Source organism: Tetrao urogallus, assembly GCF_951394365.1.
Source record: "Tetrao urogallus genome assembly, chromosome: 1".
Taxonomy (NCBI): Eukaryota; Metazoa; Chordata; class Aves; order Galliformes; family Phasianidae; genus Tetrao; species Tetrao urogallus.
Genome location: NC_136813.1, coordinates 152,491,320 through 152,511,693, shown reverse-complemented (window position 1 = coordinate 152,511,693; position 20,374 = coordinate 152,491,320). Strand labels below are relative to the sequence as shown.

At 38.3% G+C, this 20,374-nt stretch overlaps 1 protein-coding gene across 1 annotated transcript; it reads left to right on the top strand.

Annotated features, from left to right (window-relative positions):
- Nucleotides 1–1,874: 1,874 nt before the first annotated feature.
- On the top strand, nucleotides 1,875–19,813 carry ALX1 (ALX homeobox 1; the record flags this gene model as incomplete). Its single annotated transcript, XM_079547869.1, has 4 exons — nucleotides 1,875–2,106; nucleotides 4,337–4,641; nucleotides 8,212–8,340; nucleotides 19,493–19,813. The coding sequence occupies 4 exons, from the start codon at nucleotides 1,875–1,877 to the stop codon at nucleotides 19,811–19,813; spliced, it is 987 nt and encodes a 328-aa protein (XP_079403995.1).
- Nucleotides 19,814–20,374: the final 561 nt, after the last annotated feature.

The following is a 20,374-nucleotide window of genomic DNA, read 5'->3' as shown; positions in this document are numbered from 1 at the left end:
TTTTTTTTTCTTTTCTTTTTTTTTTTTTCTTTTCTTTTTCTTTTTTTCTTTTTTTCTTTCTTTTTCCCTCCCCCAAGGCATTTAGTGCTTTTAAGGCAGAGTTATAAACAAGCTGCCGGAGCGCCGGCACACGGAGATGCGGGCGGTGGGGCCGGGAGGGGGGAGGAGGGCAGGGAGAGCATCTGTTTCCTCGGGTCTGCAGCAGACTTTGCTCCTAAAGGTGCAAAGCGGCAAATGCCGCTTCTTCAAGAAAATCCAGAGAGCAAGGAGGGGACCCCGGCACCGGGCCAGCTCTTCGCCGGGACCTCTTCGTACGAATTCACTCTCCCTCCACTTCTCCACGAGAGCTCATGCACAGAGGGCCAAAGCAAACCCCAGCCCCGAACACACGCTTCAGCCCCAACTTCCCCCGCCACCTCCGTGCTCCCCCCGGTGGGGGTGTCAGAGGCAGCGCTGGGAACGGGGCGGGAGGGGCGCAGGGTTCCACTGCCTGCGGTACAGTTCTGAGGTTTTCGGGGTGCACACAGTGCGCCCGTGCGTGTGCGGGTTGGGCTATGCAAGTGGGGTGATGCGGGCAGCTGTATGCTGCATCAGCAGAGAGATAGCCCGTTCAGGTATCCCTGAACGTCCCTATCATTAAAGCCGCTCTTCTCTCCCCACCATGGGGGAAGGGTTCTCCAGACTCATTTCTAAAAGAGCCTCAATGAGACAGATGCACTCAGCACGATGTTGCAGCACTGATCTGAACAGATCGCAGTCCTGATTCGTGTTGCTTTTGTGAGTAGGGAGTGAACTTCCTTTCTCAAGGAGCAGGGAGCAATGTGGGTCTTCCCTAACAGTTCTGTGCAATGTGGGTCTTGTCAAATGGTTTCCTAGGTCTGTCTCATCTATGTCTTAAATCCTGCCTATGTGACAGTGGACCAAAGAAAGAAACACTTTTCTCACATTTCAGGTGAAAACCTCTGCTTGTTCAATATTCACAGGAATGCAAGCATGCAAGATTGCAAGATCGTTTTTTTTTTTTTTTTTTTTTTTTTAACCACTTTAGGTTCTGATTTGCCATTCTGTTTAACCAGCTCTCACTAACACACAGGAGTGGATTGCGACTCTGCTGCATAGAAGCCAAATTCCCTTTCAGGACAGCTTCTGAGCAGCTTTTGCTGTTCTGTTTCTCTGCTTCCCATCTCCACTGCATGAACAACATTTATTTTTCCCTCCAGCTTTAGGATCGAACTGCTGAGCTATCTGGGGAAGAAAGAGCATTGGTTCTTCTCTGCAGCTTCAGAGAGCAGGACTGCAGCTACTGAGTGTCAGTTGGATTGATTATGGGAGATCCTTTACTCTAGGGTATGTGCCCCTGCAGTCCCCGAGCTGTGCCTCTCAGGGAGCTGGGAAAGAGGGAGGGAAGCGAGAGATTGCTCTCTTTTCGGGATCCCCGGAGAAATGAGAATGGGTCACGGAAGGGAAATGTCCTTCTCACGTTCCTTCCTCTCTCCCTCCCTCCTATCTCCCCTCACCCTCCCCGCATGCCCGTGTATGTGGGTCTGTCTGAAACACATCTGTCTGTCTAAAATGGGCCTGGAACTCCCTCCTGTGTTGGGATTAGGTCTTGGGGGACCCGGGGTGGAGTTACGGCACTCGCCGATTTTCATATTCATTAGAAATGGGAGGTTGCGTAAGGAGCCCTGCTGAGCTTCAAGATATAAAGCAACTTCAGGTTCCCCCTCTAAAGACAAGACAAATCAAAAGCTCGAAGGGAAAGCAGCTCCCTGAGCTCTGAACGTCTCTCCCTCCCTCCTTCCCTCCCATCCACTCCCCCTCCCCTGCTCACAGTCTGGCCTCTGTCTAGGGAAGAGGCTATCCGGCAGCCTTATATGATTATGGATTTTCTGAGCGAGAAGTTTGCCCTGAAGAGCCAGCCGAGCAAGAACAGTGACTTTTACATGGGAGCAGGAGGCACTTTGGAGCACGTTATGGAAACCTTGGACAATGAGTCCTTTTATAGCAAAACGTCAGGCAGCAAATGCGTGCAGGCCTTCAACCCTCTGCAAAGGGCTGAGCATCATGTGAGGCTGGACAGGACATCGCCCTGCCAGGACAACAACGGTAAGGCGGCAGTCCCGCTGCATTCTGCTCCTGCTCACCGGGTTAGCCTCTGCTCCTGCCCGGGAGAGTGGGGGGAGCCGTGCAGCCTTTGGGAGCTGGCATGCGAGGTGCAGCCTGCTAAATAATAATTATAACAACACTATCGGTAACGTCAGTAAGAATAATGATGATAACAGCGATGCAAAAAAATGGGAAAAGGCGACTGCTTGCTTGGAAGCGCTCTTCACCTTTCTGCTGCCCTCTCCGCCGGCACAGAGCAAAGTCATTGGGCTTTACTCCTTCCCTGGACGCGCAGCCCGGCCAGGGGAACAGGCAACGCGGAGGGAGGAAGGAGCCGGGCAGGGCTGCCGGGGAAGGGCCGCGGCGGGGCAGGGCGGCCTGGCTGCTGCAGAGAACCCGCGGACGCTGCCGCCTGTCCGCCCCGCGCCTCTCCGCTCCGCGCCTGGCTGGGCTCTGGGTTCCCATTCCGCCACTCTAGGAGGGGCGGCCCGGAGGGCTGCGGGCGCGGAACCCGCCGGATCAGAGAGGCACCGCCGCGGGTTGAAAACGGAAGATCACTTGGTCGTGTTCTGCTCTTTAAATAACTCTCAGAGATTATAGTATTTATCTTTATTATCGTTATTATTTTTACTAAGCCACTGAGTAACGTGCAATCGACATGACATGTGACTCTTTGTACGGACTGAAAACGATTTAGGTAACTCACACGATGCTATTACATACTAGTGTATTAGTACTTTTTTTTGCGCTTTTTTTTTTTTTTTCTTTTTCTTTCCCCCCCCACTCCCCCCCCCTCTTTCCCTAGCTGATCGGCAAAAGAGAGTGTGCTGCGTTTTATTTATAAAACAATCCAGAATTTTGCCCTTTATTCCCCCCCGGATGGAATTCATTTTAAGGGGAAAAAAAAAATAAAATTAAAAGCCTGTCCTAAAGCAGCATCGGAAATATGGTTAAAATCAGCTGCCTTAATGAGACTAACCATGTTCCACGTTTTCTGGCTTCATACAGGTATTGAGGTTTTTGATTTTTTTTTTTTGTTTGTTTGTCTGTTTGTTTTTTGAGGGCATCCTTTTTTGTATGAAACAGTCCATAAGAAATAGTGACAGAGTTCTGCAAGTGCAATTTAGAAAACCTGTGGAAAATTGATTTACACATTGAAATCTTTCTTAATTAGCTCGTTTAATGCGTGCCTTAGGGGCGTTGGGAGCATTTCCTATCTATGTACATACTGATGCTAAGTATCTCAAAATTCCGTTTGGTTCAAATCACTCCGGGATGAAAGAAAACAAATTATTGAGAAGGCGAGAAAACCCAAAAGCAGGCTCCTTTTCCTATGTGACATGACAGCCGTGTAAGTTCTGATTTCAACACTTTTAAACCTTTTTTTTTTTTTTTTTTTTTGTCCATTTCTGAGAGTAAAAAGAAAGTCCTTCTGAATCCTGCAACACATCGCATGTCTTTGTTTTGATGTGAGATGTGTAAAAATAGAAAAATAGAAAACTCTTCGATTTCTTAAGATGCTATACAGAAGTTTTTCTTGTCTGTACCACTCGAATTTTACCTAAAGACAAATAGTGCCAGCAATTCTTATACAAAGTATTTGAAACAATCTCTTTTAACACGTTAACATTTTGCAGAAACTCTCTACATTTTCCAATCATAACAAACTTAATTGGAAACAATTCCACTTTACAAATCCAAGGGAAAGTATGTGGAATCTATTGAGTTTGTAAAGAGAAGTTGATTTTCAGTTTCATTTACTTCTTGATTTGTCAGCTTGCAGCTATTTCCTTTATACTAAAATTATTCTGTATTTTCGTGTAAATAGATGGACTTCTGTCTATCTGCTTCCAAGTCTAAAGGAATGTTTGCCAGTAGCTTTATACCACCTATAGGAAAAACTGTTTTATGCTAAGATTTCTTATCTGTGCAATTCCAGTTAAAGCTGATTTCATGGATTATTACCTACTTTAGTGGCAGCATAAAAGCACTCAAGTACTCTCCTTACACTGAAATATTTTAGATGATCTTTTCAAATACAATGCTTAGTTTAAATATTGTGGTTTAATACTCTTATTCTATTTGTGATTAACATAGCGGATTCCTTTCCCACATCTCACATAGAAATAGGCATACATAGAATGTGGTTCCCTATGAAACAGTTTCATATGTATCCTTCACTCTAAAGCCCTCATTTACCTGTTATTTATCTCCCCCGCTTTGTGTACAGTGAACTATGGGATTACTAAAGTGGAAGGACAGCCTCTTCACACAGACCTGAACAGGCCCTTGGACAGCTGTAACAACCTGAGGATGTCTCCTGTGAAGGGGATGCAGGAGAAGGGGGAACTGGACGAACTGGGCGATAAGTGTGACAGCAATGTCTCCAGCAGTAAAAAGAGGAGACACAGAACAACTTTCACCAGTTTGCAGCTGGAGGAACTGGAGAAAGTCTTCCAGAAAACTCATTACCCTGATGTCTATGTGAGGGAGCAGCTAGCTCTGAGGACAGAGCTCACTGAGGCCAGAGTCCAGGTAGGAACCAAACTTAAGCGTTTCTTTGACAATTTGTACATTGCAAGAACTGAGGAATGACACTCTTGAGGATTGCACAAAAGCCGACAAAGCTAACATAAATTGATTATTGATTATTCTGCTTTATTTCCTTCTAGATATAAAGAGCGGTGTTGCAGTGCTAAAATATTGCTGTTGTTATTACATATTTTTTAATAGTTTTTGTTGCTGTTTTAGCAACTTGCTTAAAATACCACAGAGCAAATCAATATGAAAGCGCTTTTGATATCTGGTAGTCATGCTTAAATGTCAGAATTCCAGGCACCAAAGGCATGAAGTGTTAATGTGTAAAGATCCCATTAAAGAAATACATTTTAAGTAGTTCAGACTACTGATGATACAAAACTTGACCATAGAGGATTCTGCATGTGTTGTGGCATGAAAAACACAAATCTAAAGAGCACTCACATTTCTTGTTTATATCCAAAGAGTAAGCAAAGGAATTGCTCATATTTATAAATGTCTCTGTGTGTGAGTTGTATGTGAGTATGCATGATGCATATGTACCACAAGGACGCAATACTCTCATCTCTGTAGCATATTTCAAATTAGGAAATTTGGAAAGTATGTTTGCTTGCTTTTAAACTTGCATATCCAATGGATAATGTTATTCTAATTTTTGGAAAAAAATGTATTTTTGGCAACTCAGAGCAGTATCTGAATATCTTAACTGCATATGAAATTGATTCATTCAGCATGTGCACATACACTAATCCAAAGAATATTTGTGACTTTGGATGTATAACGGTGAGAAAAGAAGCTAAATGTCCAGGAAATGCATCACCTTCCCTATTGAGATCTTCCTTTCAGAAAAGCGTGTGAATTGCATTTTGCATATTTACACAGATTTTAGAGATACTTTCTGTTCAGTTAATACTCAACATCTCAATTCAGGGAATAGCAGTCCTGTAGATTCTTGCAGACTGGGATTGATTTTTTCAACTTAATGGCTTGAATATGATAACAACTTCACAACTTGTAATGAAACACATACTCTCGCATTCATATAGAGAAATAGACGTCAACACACATGCATACAACTGAAATTAAACCAGGATCACTTTCAGAAATGAACTCCACTAATTAATTTTATAAAGAAGTGCTCTTTTCATGTCTGTTCAACCAGATGGCATCTTCACTGTTGTCATCTGAAAGTAGTCTAAAATCATGTGCCTGTTATACCAATATGATATCAGTGATGCCAATAGAACTCGGCTGGGTGGTTTTTAACTCTTCAGGTTCTGTGCAATTCCTCCCCTCCAAATCTGGGTTAGTATTCTAAGTATAACTTGTATTCATTAGGATTTACTCGTGACTTAAAAAAAAAAAAAGTTGCTACAGTGTTAAATTGCTGTTCTTACAATTGCATAATTCTGGAATCATGAGAACTACTCCAAGAATAAATTAACAGACAGAATAGGGAGGGGAGAATGGAGTAAAATTTGTCAATTCATTTTTTCTCTCACTTTGTTCTTTAAGAATCTTCATATGGTAATATAAATTAACAGACAGAACAGGGAGGGGAGAACAGAGTAAAATTTGTCAATTCGTTTTTTCTCTCACTTTGTTCTTTAGAATCTTCATATGGTAAAAGTATTAGAAATAAGAGAGTAAATATGAAAATGTATATGTCTGCACCAGACTTTCACAGACTATCTATTTTCTTTATAAACATTTTTCCCTTAAAGGATAAGTGATCTTTGCATTTCTTATATGCTAAATATGAAAGGAAATGGTGATCATTTTTATTCAGAGTAGCGACAGTATTCCATCACAAGATTAAGCAATTTAAAAAGCCTTACAACATTAGAGGAAAGCGTGTGGCAACTCAAGAATAACAAGCAGCAGATTTTTACATTGCTTTGTGGAGGCAAATGGTTACTTTATCTCTGCCAAGAGTCAGTTTCTAGTAAAGCGATGTAAACAGAAAGATTTTTGGGGATTGTCAAAAGAAAAAAATGTGTGCTTTTTCTTCTCCTTCAGCAACGATAAATTCAAGCAAATTGTTTGATTTAGTTTAGCAGAATGATCAGCTGGATACACTGCCCACATTTCCCTTCACTGCCATTTCATCAAGATCCAGTTTAATATTTGTCCTGCATACATGCAGAGAGAGCCAACCTGAACTTAATTTATCTAAGTTGTTCTCTTTCCTGCTGCATGTCAGTGAAGTAATTGGCACCCATTTTAAGGAGATTGTCAAGGTCTTTTTTCAATGAAAGAGCCTCATTACTAAATTCCCTTAGTGTGTTCTTGGTGCCTCCTGTGGAGACAAGAGAATTCTTTTTTCCTTTACTTTTCCTTTTGCTGAGCCTCGGGCAAAATAAATAATACAGATTTACCAGAAAAGCCCTTAGGAATATACACTCAGTAGTTACATGCATGGGCCTTGCTTTGATTGCTGCATTTTAAAAGATTGTACATACTAAATTTCCAACAAATTCTTGAGAATGAAAATGAGAAAAATTATGCTCTGGTTGCATGAAAGGAAAGTTAAGTTCTCCAGAGATTGAGTAAAAAAAATTAATTACAAAACATGTACTGCTACCATCAAAGACCAGAAAACAACCCTCAAAAATGGGATTCACAGTCACTTTTTATAAAAGTATTAGTGTAAATATCTACTCAGATAGGTTCACCATTCATTTAGGAGGAAAGCTAGCAAATGGCATTGTTTCCATTAAAAAAAAAAACCCCATGGCATTCTGTTAATGGCATGACTTCTTAAGAAGAGTCAAAACGAATTTGCTGAGCAATAAAGACTTAGATAATTTTACTTTTATAAAGGGACAGTTACTTTTCTTAGCAGTCATTTCAGTTAAACAAGACAAGTCTTACTCAGCCCAAAGCAAACTGTCTTAAAGAAGAAAAATTTGAATGTCAGCCAACAGTGAAAGCATGTATACAATAGATTTTGAGATAACATGACACTCAAAATATCATATAACTGTTCAAAGGCTATTTAAGTATAAAGAAGGCAGCCCTAAGCTGAGGCATTGTTTCACAACTAAATTATTTTGTAATCTAAGTGTCATTTTCTTTGTCTTCTATTGTCAGAAACAAAGATTCTTCCTAACACAAGTATGAAAATATCATAACATAAACTATGGTCTGATGATTTTTTTATCATCTTCCTTCACTAACAGCTATGATCCTTCCTTTTAGAAAGTGGGATGGATAGTCTTGGTGCTAGCTTTTCCTGTCTTTTCATTAATGCAATTAATGAAGACTGTATATACCTCCAAGGGATAGAGCATGGGGTTGACATGTTGAGTGAGTGGTCATTTGAAGTTAAGATAAAGTCTCTTCACAATGTGACTTGCTGCTACTTGGAGATTTTCTACTGAAGAACTGTCAAAATTAGCACTGCCTGACTAGCTGATTATTCCTCTTTTTTTTTTTTTTTTTTTTTTTTTTTTTTTTTTTAGACAGTAGAAAGGAAGCAATATATACTCTTTAAATATTCAGAGATAACTACACTTGCAGTTGAGTATATGAGTAAATCTTGACTGTTTTTCTTCTTTACTGTAGGTTTGGTTCCAGAATAGGAGAGCAAAATGGAGGAAAAGAGAACGCTATGGGCAGATCCAGCAAGCTAAGAGCCATTTTGCTGCCACTTATGATATATCTGTTCTTCCAAGGACTGACAGCTATCCTCAGGTATGCTGAAGACCAAATGGTACTTTGGTTCTCCACTTGCTGTAGGCATATATCTTGAAGACTTTCAAGTGTTTATCTTGTTTTCTTTAGACAAGTTGCCAAGAGCTGCCATTGCGAACAACAGTTCCAACATCTAATATGTGTAAATAACTCCTAAAATACGTGTACTTTTAAATGAATGACCTTAGGAGCTGCATTTTCACATAAGTTATGTACTAAAAATAATTGGCTATATGTTTGTAGAGCTAATTACATTCTGCACATAATGTTATGTGGGGATCTGAATAACCTCTAGGTCCATACACAGATTCAGATAAATTATGGACTTGCTGAGATTGAAAGGAATGGACTAGAATTTCAATTCTGGGACTTTTATATTCTAAGGTATACCTGTCTTAAAAACTCTGCTCATGTATGCTTTGGTAAGATGAACCGTAAAGTATATTATCATTAGGCAGTTTCATTCTGATGCTTTAAACATGCATAATTTCCTTATGGACCTCAATAGGCAGTTGAATACAATTAGGCTTCTGCTAGCATTAAATATTTTTATGGACATGAATAATCAGAACTGAATCCGTACAGCTTCAAGATGGAGACAGGAAGACAATAAAGCTATCTGGAGCAATAGTAGTTTGTTTCATTTCTTCATCCTTTTTCTTTTCTTGCTTTGCCTCACTCTATGTCATTGTTTTCCTGCTTTTTTTTTTTCATAACACTGAATACTTTTGTACTGAAGCCATTGCTTGTCATGTCTTTTACTTCCCACACTGTTTTCAAAAAGAAAAGGCTCCAAAGAAAGTGTCCCTCTGCCAAAGTTGTTTCATGATGGTATCTTGATGCTCGTCTATTTCATCAGGTAACAGAATCTCTGGCTAGACTTCGGAATACACTCATATTCAAAAAAATTATTGGCTATGTCTACATAGGTTTGCTTTGGTCATGATCTACCTTTGCTGAATCAGCTAAGCTTAGGACTAGAGAACTTGGGTTCATTTCTCATCTATCTCACTCCAACTGCTTTACCTTTCAGAAGGCTGTTGCTAAGTTCAGTGTTAGGGACAGAGCTAGTCTGTGTTCCAGCAGCTCAGAATATAGGCAATACCATTTCAAACTGTTTGATACCCATCATTCTGTGCACTAACATTCTATAATGTAACAGTGTATTAGTCCAAATTACATCAGAAAACATTGTATGATACTTGGGATTGTTCAACCTGGAGAAGATGAGGCTTGGAGTAGATTTTATAGATGCCTTTAAGAGTTTGAAGGGAGGATGCAAATAAGACAGTGACAGGCTCTGTCTGAAAACTGGTGCCCAGTGCCAGGACAAGAGGTAACGAGCACAAATTGGAACACAGAACTCTGAAAATCAGGAAACACCTACATGCTGTGTGGGTTACAGAGCACTGGTACAGACTGTCCAAGATGCTGTGGAGTCTCTTCCTTGGAGATCTTCAGAAGCTGCCCGGACATGGTCCTAAGCAATCTGCTTTTTGTGTTCCTCCTTGGGCAGGGTTTGGACCAGGTGACATCCACCCTTCCCACCTTGACTGTTCTTGTGATTTTGTGATTGATACCACTATTCTGTGATACACTGTGTGTTAAAGTAGGAGGATTCAAGATTTGTCTGATTTATCTGAGTCCCAGGGAAGTGAGTGCAGAAAAAAACACCAAACAATCAATAACTTGAATCACACCTAGGCAGATGCACAGGTAGTCATAGATCTCAAGGTGCTCAAGTATCTTTTGAAGAACTTTCTGGCTACTCTTCACAGCAGGTGAAGTGTGACACAAGGAATAGTGCTTACACTTTGGGCTTTCTATTTCTGACTCATTTTTCTAGACTGAATTGGTTCTATCTAGACTAGTACTTTTAGGGGGACATCATTTACAAATTTTCACAACAGTCAAGTTTTTTAGTATAAACTAATGGAATAACTAGGTCATTTGCAAGTACTTAAAATTGTTTAAATTTTTTAAAGGAAACACTTTTGAATTATAGGAAACTTCTAGTAACTTAGATCTAAATCCTATGGAAAAGTCGATTTTGTGTTTTCATGTTGTAAAGATATGAGAATAAGAAATAGATAGCAAGGAAGTTATCACATAAAAGACAATATAAGTTCACATTCTTGCTAGCCTAGTGGTGATTCTTCAGTTTCATACTCTTAAATCCTCACGATCAGTAGAACCATACATGTATCACATGCACAGAGTTTATTTCCAGTGAGAATACTTACAAAAATGAAAATCCATATTAAAAACACAATGACCACTAACATCCTTACATTCAAATCTCTAGAATTAGGTGTTCGTTTATAAGTGTCTCATTCACAGAAAATATATGTTTGATATATGATTTGCCTTTAAACTCATTAATCTATTTTATAGTTCAGGGAGAAAGAGATATTTAAAACTGTGATCTGCATGTTTGGTCTTAGAATCGTAGATCTTATCATAGAATCACAGAATGGCTTGGATTGGAAGAGATCTTAAAGACTATTCAGTTACAATCCCCCTGCCATGGGCAAGATTGCCACCCACTAGATCAGATTGCCCAGGGTCCCATCCAAACCTGGCCTTGAATATCTCCAGGGATGGGGCATTCTCAGCTTCTTTGGGCACCTGTTCCAGTGCCTCACCATCCTCTGAGTAAAGAATTTCTTCCAAGTATCTAACCTAAATTTGCCCTCTCTTAAAGACATTCCTCCTTGCCCTATCACTATTAGAATATGCAAGAAGTCGTTCCCCCTCCTGCTTATGACTCCCTCAGGTACTGGAAGGCTGCAATGAGGTCTCCCTGAGCCTTCTTTTCTCTAAGCTAACCAAGCCTATCTCTCTCAAGTTTTCCTCATAAGATAGATGTTTCAAACCCTTTGGTCATCTTCATGGCTGTGCTCTGGACTCACTCCAAAAGCTCTGTCTTTCTTGTACTGGGACCCCAGGTCTGGACACAGTACTCCAAATGGAGCCTTACAAAAGCAGAGTAGAAGAGGACAATAACCTCCCTCTCCCTGTTGGCCAGGGCAGCTAGATGTTTTAGGCAGCTCAAGATACAGTTGGTCTTTGAGACTGCAAGAGCACACTGCTGGCTCATGTTCAGCTTTTTGTCCATCAGGACCTTTAATGTCCTCTCCACAGGGTTGCTCTCAGTGAGGTCTTCTCCAATGAGTTCTTCCTATCTGGGATTGCCCTGACCAAGTGCAACACTTGGTCTTACTGCAATGCTTGGCCTTATTGAACCTCATTAGGTTCATGTGGATTAACTATTAAAGGATGCCTGGTCCACTGGATGGCATTCCTTCCTTCTGTTGCATCAACTGCTCCACTCAGCTTGATCATCATCATTATACACTGATTTTCTAGGAAATTCCATTAATTCAGTACTTGGAGAAATCTCATACATGTAAAAACTAATACAAGAAATTAAATCAAATATTTTTTTGTTGTTGTTGATATTTTGTTTTCCTTGTGTACAAGTGCTCTTACTGTGACAATGACATCACTAAAGACTAGACAGGTTTTCCTGTACTTTCAGATAACTGTATTTCCCTGGAGATCATTGAACACAAATCACTTTAGCTTGATTATGAATGAGATACTTACTGACATGTGGCAGAAGAAACAGGAATAAATGTGAACTTCTGATGTGCATTATATGAATGTGAAGTCTGACGATTTTTTCTTTGAGTCCCATCACGGATATATTCCCAAGATGGACATGCCACTTGCATTCAATCAGAAATATTACCCTGTATTGCAGACAACAAAGAGTGTGGAGATCCCTGCTTAATCTTTTTGCTAATTATCTTAATCACATACAAATTAAAAACACGATGCTGCTATGCATTGTGTGACTGTATAAACCTGAAAGGCTTTCCTGTAAGGAAAAAAAGCTTTTCAATTTATTTCAGAAACCAGTGTCTCAGAATCTTCTATAATCCAATTTAATTTTGCTATTACATTAAAGATCTTTATCTCTGAAATAGTAATAGCCTTTTTTTTTTTTTTTTTTCCTGGATAATAATTTTTTTTACTTTGCTAATTCAACTGACCTTGAATTATTTTTCTAGGATGTGGAATTTAGCTGCTGTTTGTTGTGCAAAACTTGTTGCTTGGCTGTCAAGAAGTTAAATATTTCCTAATCTATCCAAATTCTGCACACATATATAATCTCTAAGAGGCAACATCCTAATAAAGGGTGAATGAGTGCAGTATCACTCCACAAATTCCATGGCTTCATTAACAAGTGATACTTGGTTCAGTGGTTCAGTCTGCTAGATACAGTATCTAGTGCTATTTAAAATGTCTTGGGATATCTTTGACACTATTATGGTGCTGACAAACAAGGCTTATGAGAAGCACACACCACTTCCACCTTCAGAGGAAGAAGTTGGTGGTGAGAAAACTCTAGACATTCATGCATAGGAAATTTAATCAAAAGGACTTTTATGACAGAGATGGTTCCTTTAAAAGTTGATAAAAATCTGGTCAGTGAAATTGTCTCTTCCTAAAGTAGATAGAAAATAAGTAAGATGATCTCTAGAAGTGTGTTTTTCTCTCTGTTGCCTAGCTCAACTTTATTTAATAAATATTTATTTAATAAACAGTTGAATTGTGTCATTGAAAAGCAGACATATTTTCCATTCCATCTAGTCTATTCCCACACTGTGCATCTTTTCCTCTTTCTAGTTCTGTGAGTCCAGTTCAGTTCTCATTATTCTTTAAAGCCCTTCTGAAATGTTTTTTCCTGTCACACTGTTATACTTTTCTTCCTACTATAATGTACTTGTTTATCATTTTTACTTGAAAATGCAGGCAAGATTTGGACAGGACTTAACTTACTTTAATGAAAAATCCATTGTGGTGCAGGTGGGAATCCGAAGAGAAGGCAAAAATATTTTTAAGATATAAGAACTGAAGAGATTCAGGAAATAGGGTATAGAAAGAGGGAGAATGCTGAAATCTCAAAAATAGAAGAGGCGATGTTAAAGTTTATACTCCATCCATGAAACTGATAAATCAGTTAAGTATGTTAAAGGACATGGCATCACATGATTTGTTTAGGCAATAGAAGAGCATAGAAGTGGTGTCAGTATACATGTGTTATATGCTAAGTCCTTGGATCACCATTATAGTTCTGCTCTAGCCTTAGTACATATGGTTAATTCTCATTAGCAATAATCAAAATTACATGCTCCAATTAAATTTTTCATATGGCAAGTATTAGACACCACATGTTATATGACTCAAGAATTCTTTTAACTGTAGTAGACATACAAATGACAGTTAATCACAATAGTTCATTAAAGCTATGGGTACACTGATTAAGTAGGAGTAGATGTGGTAGACATATATGAGCTAGCTTCAAAGAAGCTTTATCATACACTCATGCTATCTGTCTGTGACAGCACGAAACTCAGGCTGGGCCACCACCTGGGCAGTATGTTGCTTGCCACAAATTTGCTGAGTAGTTGCATTGCTGTGGCTGATCTTCCAAAAGAGTAACACTTCTCATCTTTTTGGGTGGTGTCTATTCCACACAGTGCAGTTTTTTCATTAATTTTTTACTTTATTACTGATTCTAAAATGTCACTGTTTGTGGTGAGACTTCTTGGAGTCTCAATGTTTTCTTACACTATTTTTTTTTCTATAAACGTGTTACTATAACTCAGTGAACAGGTTCTGGAGGTAAATTACAAGACAAATAGTTTTTTTCTGAGGTAGGAACTTATTTTTAATGATATTTTTCAAGCATAAGATATTTTCCTTAACTGTATTGCAGACATGAAGTGTAAATAATTCTTATTGTATCTGTCCCTGAGACTGCAGGGGGAGAAGTTACGGTTAATCTACAAAACTTGATGTTTTTTCAAATCCTGCATTATTCTGCATCTTGGCAAACTGACTAATCATGGAGTAAAATGGATTTTATACCAAATATATTTAGTTCACAATATGTAAGATCTACATGTGGGCTGAATAGGCCTATCTTGTATTTTAGAGCTATAACACTAAGTCTTTGGCTTCCAAGCCAACTTGCATTTTATGTACGTATTTGAAAATGATGTGTTGCAGCTGTCATATGTGCCTGTACCCAATAGAGTGCAGCTGATCTTCAGAAGCTCACCAGAACCAATATCTGCTCTAGTATAGAAAGAATAACAGGCTACACCATGAAGTATTCTGATAGATCTAAAGGAAAAATACTGTGAGAGCAGTAAAACCTTGGAACTAGTTGAGTGTAGTAGTTATTGAATTCGAATACCTGGAGGTATTCAAAACTTGACTCAATAGAGCTTGAATAACCTGATCGAAATTCAAAGTTAGCTGCGGTCAGATATTTGGAGAAATAATAATTTTCTGCTTAAATTCTTCTATGAATCAATGATTTTGCAAACTTAGCAAGCACAGGCTTCTCTACCCATACTTTTGATGTTCCTGAAAGGGCCTCAGGAAAAAAAATTGTGGTGATAAGTGGAAGGTGGCCAAATTATTTGTGCTGATGAACTAGGAACAGCCTACAGATTATACACTGTAAACTAGTTGTTTTAAGCAGTTTAACAGCAATTGTATTTTGACTTGTTTTATCTGCTTAAGGCAGCCACTTGTGCAAGGCCAGGTTGCACATTTCCTTGCAGTGCAAGGGTTGTTGCTTCACATGAAGAAAAGAGCAACATATTGTTTGCAATTCAGTCTTTCAACAATTGTATGTTTTTTATAGTTAGGTTAGTGCTTAACTGCTCAGTTAGTGTCACTTTGTCCCCCTTGCAATGTAAAGGAACACTGTAAAAATAAAGACAATTTGTCTAACTACTCTAATAACTACAGATTATATTTATTATAATAGAATAACATAGTATGTATTGCATAATATAATAAGTTCATATCTAAATATCTTAAAGGAGATTTGTTTATTCATGTGGAGCTCTAAAACACTTATCACTCAAAAGGAAGATGCATGTGCTTGTATTTGTGTGTCTCTGATCTGGATAGGCCTCTAGCTCCAATAAAAGAAAAAACAAACTTTAAAGTGCAATATATTTGGTGATGGGAGAATCAAAACTGAATAAAAAATAGAAAACCTCAGAAATTTTGGAAAAATGAGTTTATACAATTTCCCAAGGTCTGATACAAGAAGTCTGAATCTCTAGGAATCTGGTATTTTTACTGAAAAAAAAAAAAAAGCAGACCAAAAAGGATGACCTATTACCTCAGCTTATTTTCTTCTACATTGTCAAGCAGGTCATAGGTTTAGGAAGTAACATCATAATCATGTTAACAGCCATAACTCTCCAGTTATATTCTTGTCACAGCTATGCAATTCTATGTTTCTTTTCCCCTATTGGGAGGGTGTGTGCGCGCGTGTGTGTGTATAAAATATACAGTAGGTAAATATATTGAAGGGCTCTGGTAATTTCATGGTAACCACAAGAGCAAAGCTCAAGCTATTTGTGATGTTAACAGAAACCAGAGATGGACTGCATGTATGGGCTCATTCACAGTCTCTGAATTGCCTTTTATATAGTTCATGGATCACACAAGAGCTTAAGAGGAAAAATATTTTCTTTAAATTCATGTACATAATGTCCCTTTTCCTTCCAACATACCAGAAGAAGGCCTGATGATTTTGACTTATTGTAAAACATTACTGCATTTTTTTTAATACAGGAATATCTTATGCACTAGATTTCCCTGTAAGAAATTTATGTGTGTAAATCCTTGCTGAGAAATTAACATCTAGTATCAAAAGGGAAGTCATTCAACAAACTAAATGAGCAGAAATTAGATATGACTAAAATATACTTCTGAAAGACATAACTGTCTCTTGAAAGAAGATGTAAAGCTCTTCTAGCATCTTAAAGCAATTCTGAAGTTCAGTTTACTAATTTGAATTCCTTCCTCTCATGAAGACACCTAGGGTGATACTTTGAAAATTTTAGCAATGAATAGCTTGTTCAAGTGCTTCTTTAACAAAACATTTATTTATTCTAGAATTTGTAGCTGAATACTTTTCTCATTTACACCTGTGCAATCACACTGAAGTTAAATTGGAAGAGATTGTCCAGGATAAAAATAACAGAAAAAAGAGTGGTGCTAAACATAATTTACTGAAAATGAAACTAATAGAAAAATAGAAGGAAAGAGATTTTTTGATACTTCCAGACCACATAGGTTACTGGACACTTTCAAACTGGACCACTTGATCTTTTGAAGTCTTCCCATAATGACCATATTAAAGGCAAATTTGTATATGCTCCTATTTAAACATATATATATTTATTTATTTTTGGAAAACTATTCCCATAATTACATCTGTGCAGTCTGACCATCTGCAGCATTTAGTATGGGGTTTCTTAAAAAGAAATCTGTGTAGGTCAAATAAATGAGACTTTGTCCCACACAGAGACATGAGGAGCTTCCTCAGAATTAGCTCCCATATTAGAAACTACATGGATGCACTGGTCTATCTCCAGGCAAATTCATCCTGTTGAGAATTTTTTGAGATTAACAATTTGGCCTGGAAACACCATCAAAAAGAACGGTGTTATGTTTGCATCTGCATGAAATATCATTTTTTTCCTGGATTTTTTTAAACTGCCTTGACTGTTTTCCAAATTAGTAGAGAAATAGCAACAAAACCAACTGTAGTGAAATAGCATGGATATGGGAATGTTCTTGTTCTCTAGGAACAAAGGGAAATAATCTTAATTTGTTTTTATTTGCTGCTGCAATTAATGCACATGTGGTCATGAAAAATAAACAAACAAACAAACTGCAATTAAAAGATTTTACTATTCCTATATAAAAGAAAGGCAAGACTGTAGAGATGGCAGAGTTTCTGGTTTTCTGAGTTCATGATAGAAACAGAATGTGTGCAGTTTGCACTTTCAAGAAAAGGAAAAGATATTCTCTGGATTTTACAGGTTGTCAACTGCTATCTTCTTTACTACTCTTCTTTATGTGCTCATCGCATGCTGTGTGGCTATAGAATCTCTCCTTCAAAATAAGTTTGCAAGCAATAATAAGCAGCAAGTCCTGAATGACTTTTCAGTTGCCATAAACTTAAAAATCATACTTACCAACTCTTTCAGGGTCCTTTATTTCCTTATTGTCAGAATCAAAATTCTCAGATTCTGCAAAGGATCTGAACAACCTTCCGGGCAAAAGGATACTCAGTAATCTCTGAATACTGAGCCATAAGAGAGACACTGGTGCCTTCAGGATTATTGTGTATGATTGAATGCAGCAAACTTTATTAACCAAGGCAATGGTTCAAATGGCTCTTACTAAGATACATACTTGAATCCCCCAATTAAAACATTTGTTCCATGAGGACTACGTTTTTTTTTCTGATTATAAGTGAAAACAGACTCAGGTGTAGGGTAATAAGGAAGCTGAAAATCAAGTCAAACTGTGGAGGGTCTCTCATGAGCTGATGTTTGAGAAGAATTTATAAACTGCTGAAAATAGGAGGTGAGGATGAGAACTGTTTTGTCCAGCCCAGAGCAGAGAAAGATAAGGGGAGGCCTCACAGTGGCCTACAGCTCCTCTGTGACAGCAACAAGACCTGAGGCAGTGGCATGGAACTGCATCAAGGAAGGGTCAGGTTGGGTGTTAGGAAAAAGCCCTTCTCTGAAGGATAGTGGGCATAGAACAGGATCCCCAGGGCAGTGGTCACAGCTCCAAAATGCTGGAGTTCAAGGAGTATTTGTACAACGCTCTTAGACATAGGGTTTGGTTTTGGGTGGTTCTGTGTGGATCCAGAAGTTGAACTCAGTGATCCTTGTGGATCCATCCGACTTGAGATATTCTATGATTCTATGAAGAGCTCTGAAACTCTCACTAGAGTCTCTTTCCTCCTGTAGATCGCAAGAAGTCCACAGGAAGGAGGAAAAATTCTTGATCAGCTCCCTCAGGCACCTTATTCACTTCATTACCTCTCAGCAGATCACCTAAGATATGCAGAAGATGCCTGAGGTGTGCCCAAATAGTTGTGTGCATGTGTCTGTGTGGAAAGGTAATCTGCATTCATGTGAGGGGGTGTGCCAATGTGCATATGCCTGTATGTGTAAACAGGGAGACTGAGAAGACCAAGAGTTTGGGAACCAAGGATTTGCTACCATGCCTTTTCCCTACTTTTCTGCAGGAAACCAAGATAGAGAAGTTACTGGTTCTTTTCTACTGCCAGAATTACCATAGTCCAAATTAGTTTGTCAGCTCCTATAGCATCTGCTAATACAACTGTTCAACATATAATTTATAAAATAAGACTGTAATTATCTAATCCTTTCTATCTGCAGTATATCCCAACTAGATGAGTTCAGTGAGCCATGATTTATCTGTAACTTGTTGGTGGTTTGGGGGATATGTGCTGTTGCAAAGTATTAGGATAATGGGAAAAAGAGTGCTGGAAGATTTTTTTTCACTGTCTGTGACTCTCATTATTCTTTACTTCCACTGATCTCAAATCTGATAGTAAAAAAAAAAAAAATCAGCTACAAGCATAACTTACATTCATTAAAGCCCAAATTCATTTGCAACATGAAAATAAAATTAAGTGTGAAGGGGGAATTCACTTTATAGTGCTAACCAAAGAGTAATTGCAAAATATGTTAATCTAGTAATAAATATGTGAAAAAATACCTATGTATAGTGTCTATTCATAGATGATAGAAGAAGGCGTGAAGCTCAGAATGAAGTTTTAAGTGCCTGCCAAATATAGAAAACATTACACATCAAAGCTTAAATATATGGTTACTCCAGATCTTCAGCAGACCTCACTGGTAACCACAAAGTTTGTCTCCTAGTCTGTCACGCAATGTTTTCCAGGGACATACAACACAATTTGTTCAGTCTGCAAGCTGAAAAAGAAACACCCTCAAGTGTAATTTCATATTAAAAAAAAACAAGCACAAAAATAATTTTTTATCTTAAAACTGTCTTTGAAAGAACTTCAGGAAAAACTCTTGGATGTATTATCAACCATGTCTGTATTTTATGGATTAATTCATAGGTTTCTTAGGATTTTATTTGGTAAATATTTCTGAGGAGAAACTAATTATGGATGTATTAAGTGAAATCAAGTAGTGCAGAAAACAAAAGATGAAATATCTATATTTAATATTATTCATTTTATGTGTTCCAGATTCAGAACAATCTGTGGGCGGGGAACACGGCTAGTGGTTCTGTGGTTACTTCCTGCATGATACCACGAGATACTTCCTCCTGTATGACACCTTATTCCCATTCACCCCGGACAGATTCTGGCTACACAGGCTTTTCAAACCACCAGAATCAGTTCAGCCATGTGCCCCTCAATAATTTTTTCACTGACTCTTTACTTTCTGGGGCAACCAATGGACATGCTTTTGAAACCAAGCCGGAATTTGAAAGGAGATCTTCCAGCATTGCAGTTCTACGGATGAAAGCCAAAGAGCATGCTGCCAATATTTCCTGGGCTATGTAATATAGCTGTACCCTTTCTTCATATCCTTTTTTAAATAGTAAACTGAAAGCATTTTTATTTTCCATATTTAAAGGACACAACAATAAGCCGCTGTGTGTGGAATGCTAAAGATCACAATATACGTGACATCTGCTTACAAAAATGCAATATCATATTTAACAATAAAACTTAAGAGTAAACCATATAGATTTACCATGCATCAAGTTCAACAAGCCCTCTTTGTTTTGGTTTTCATATAGAAACATGTTTTGTTGTACAAGTTGATGAAAAATGATTATAGAACCTGCAAAAAAGAATAAACCAATTAAGCAAATATGTCTACGCCACTGGTTCTTAGCAATTCTGTACACAAAATTAATGTTTTTCAAATTAATACTTCATAATGGAAGAACTATGTAAAGGAAAATACATTTCAAATATTAGAACCATGATGTAAATCTCTAAGAACATGATGCAGAGAAGGAAATATATCATCACTTATGTTGTAGGTGGAATTTGTAGACCTAAATTTCTCAGTACTGTGCTGCGGCTCTGAGCCAGCTTGCTGCTTTTCTAAATGTA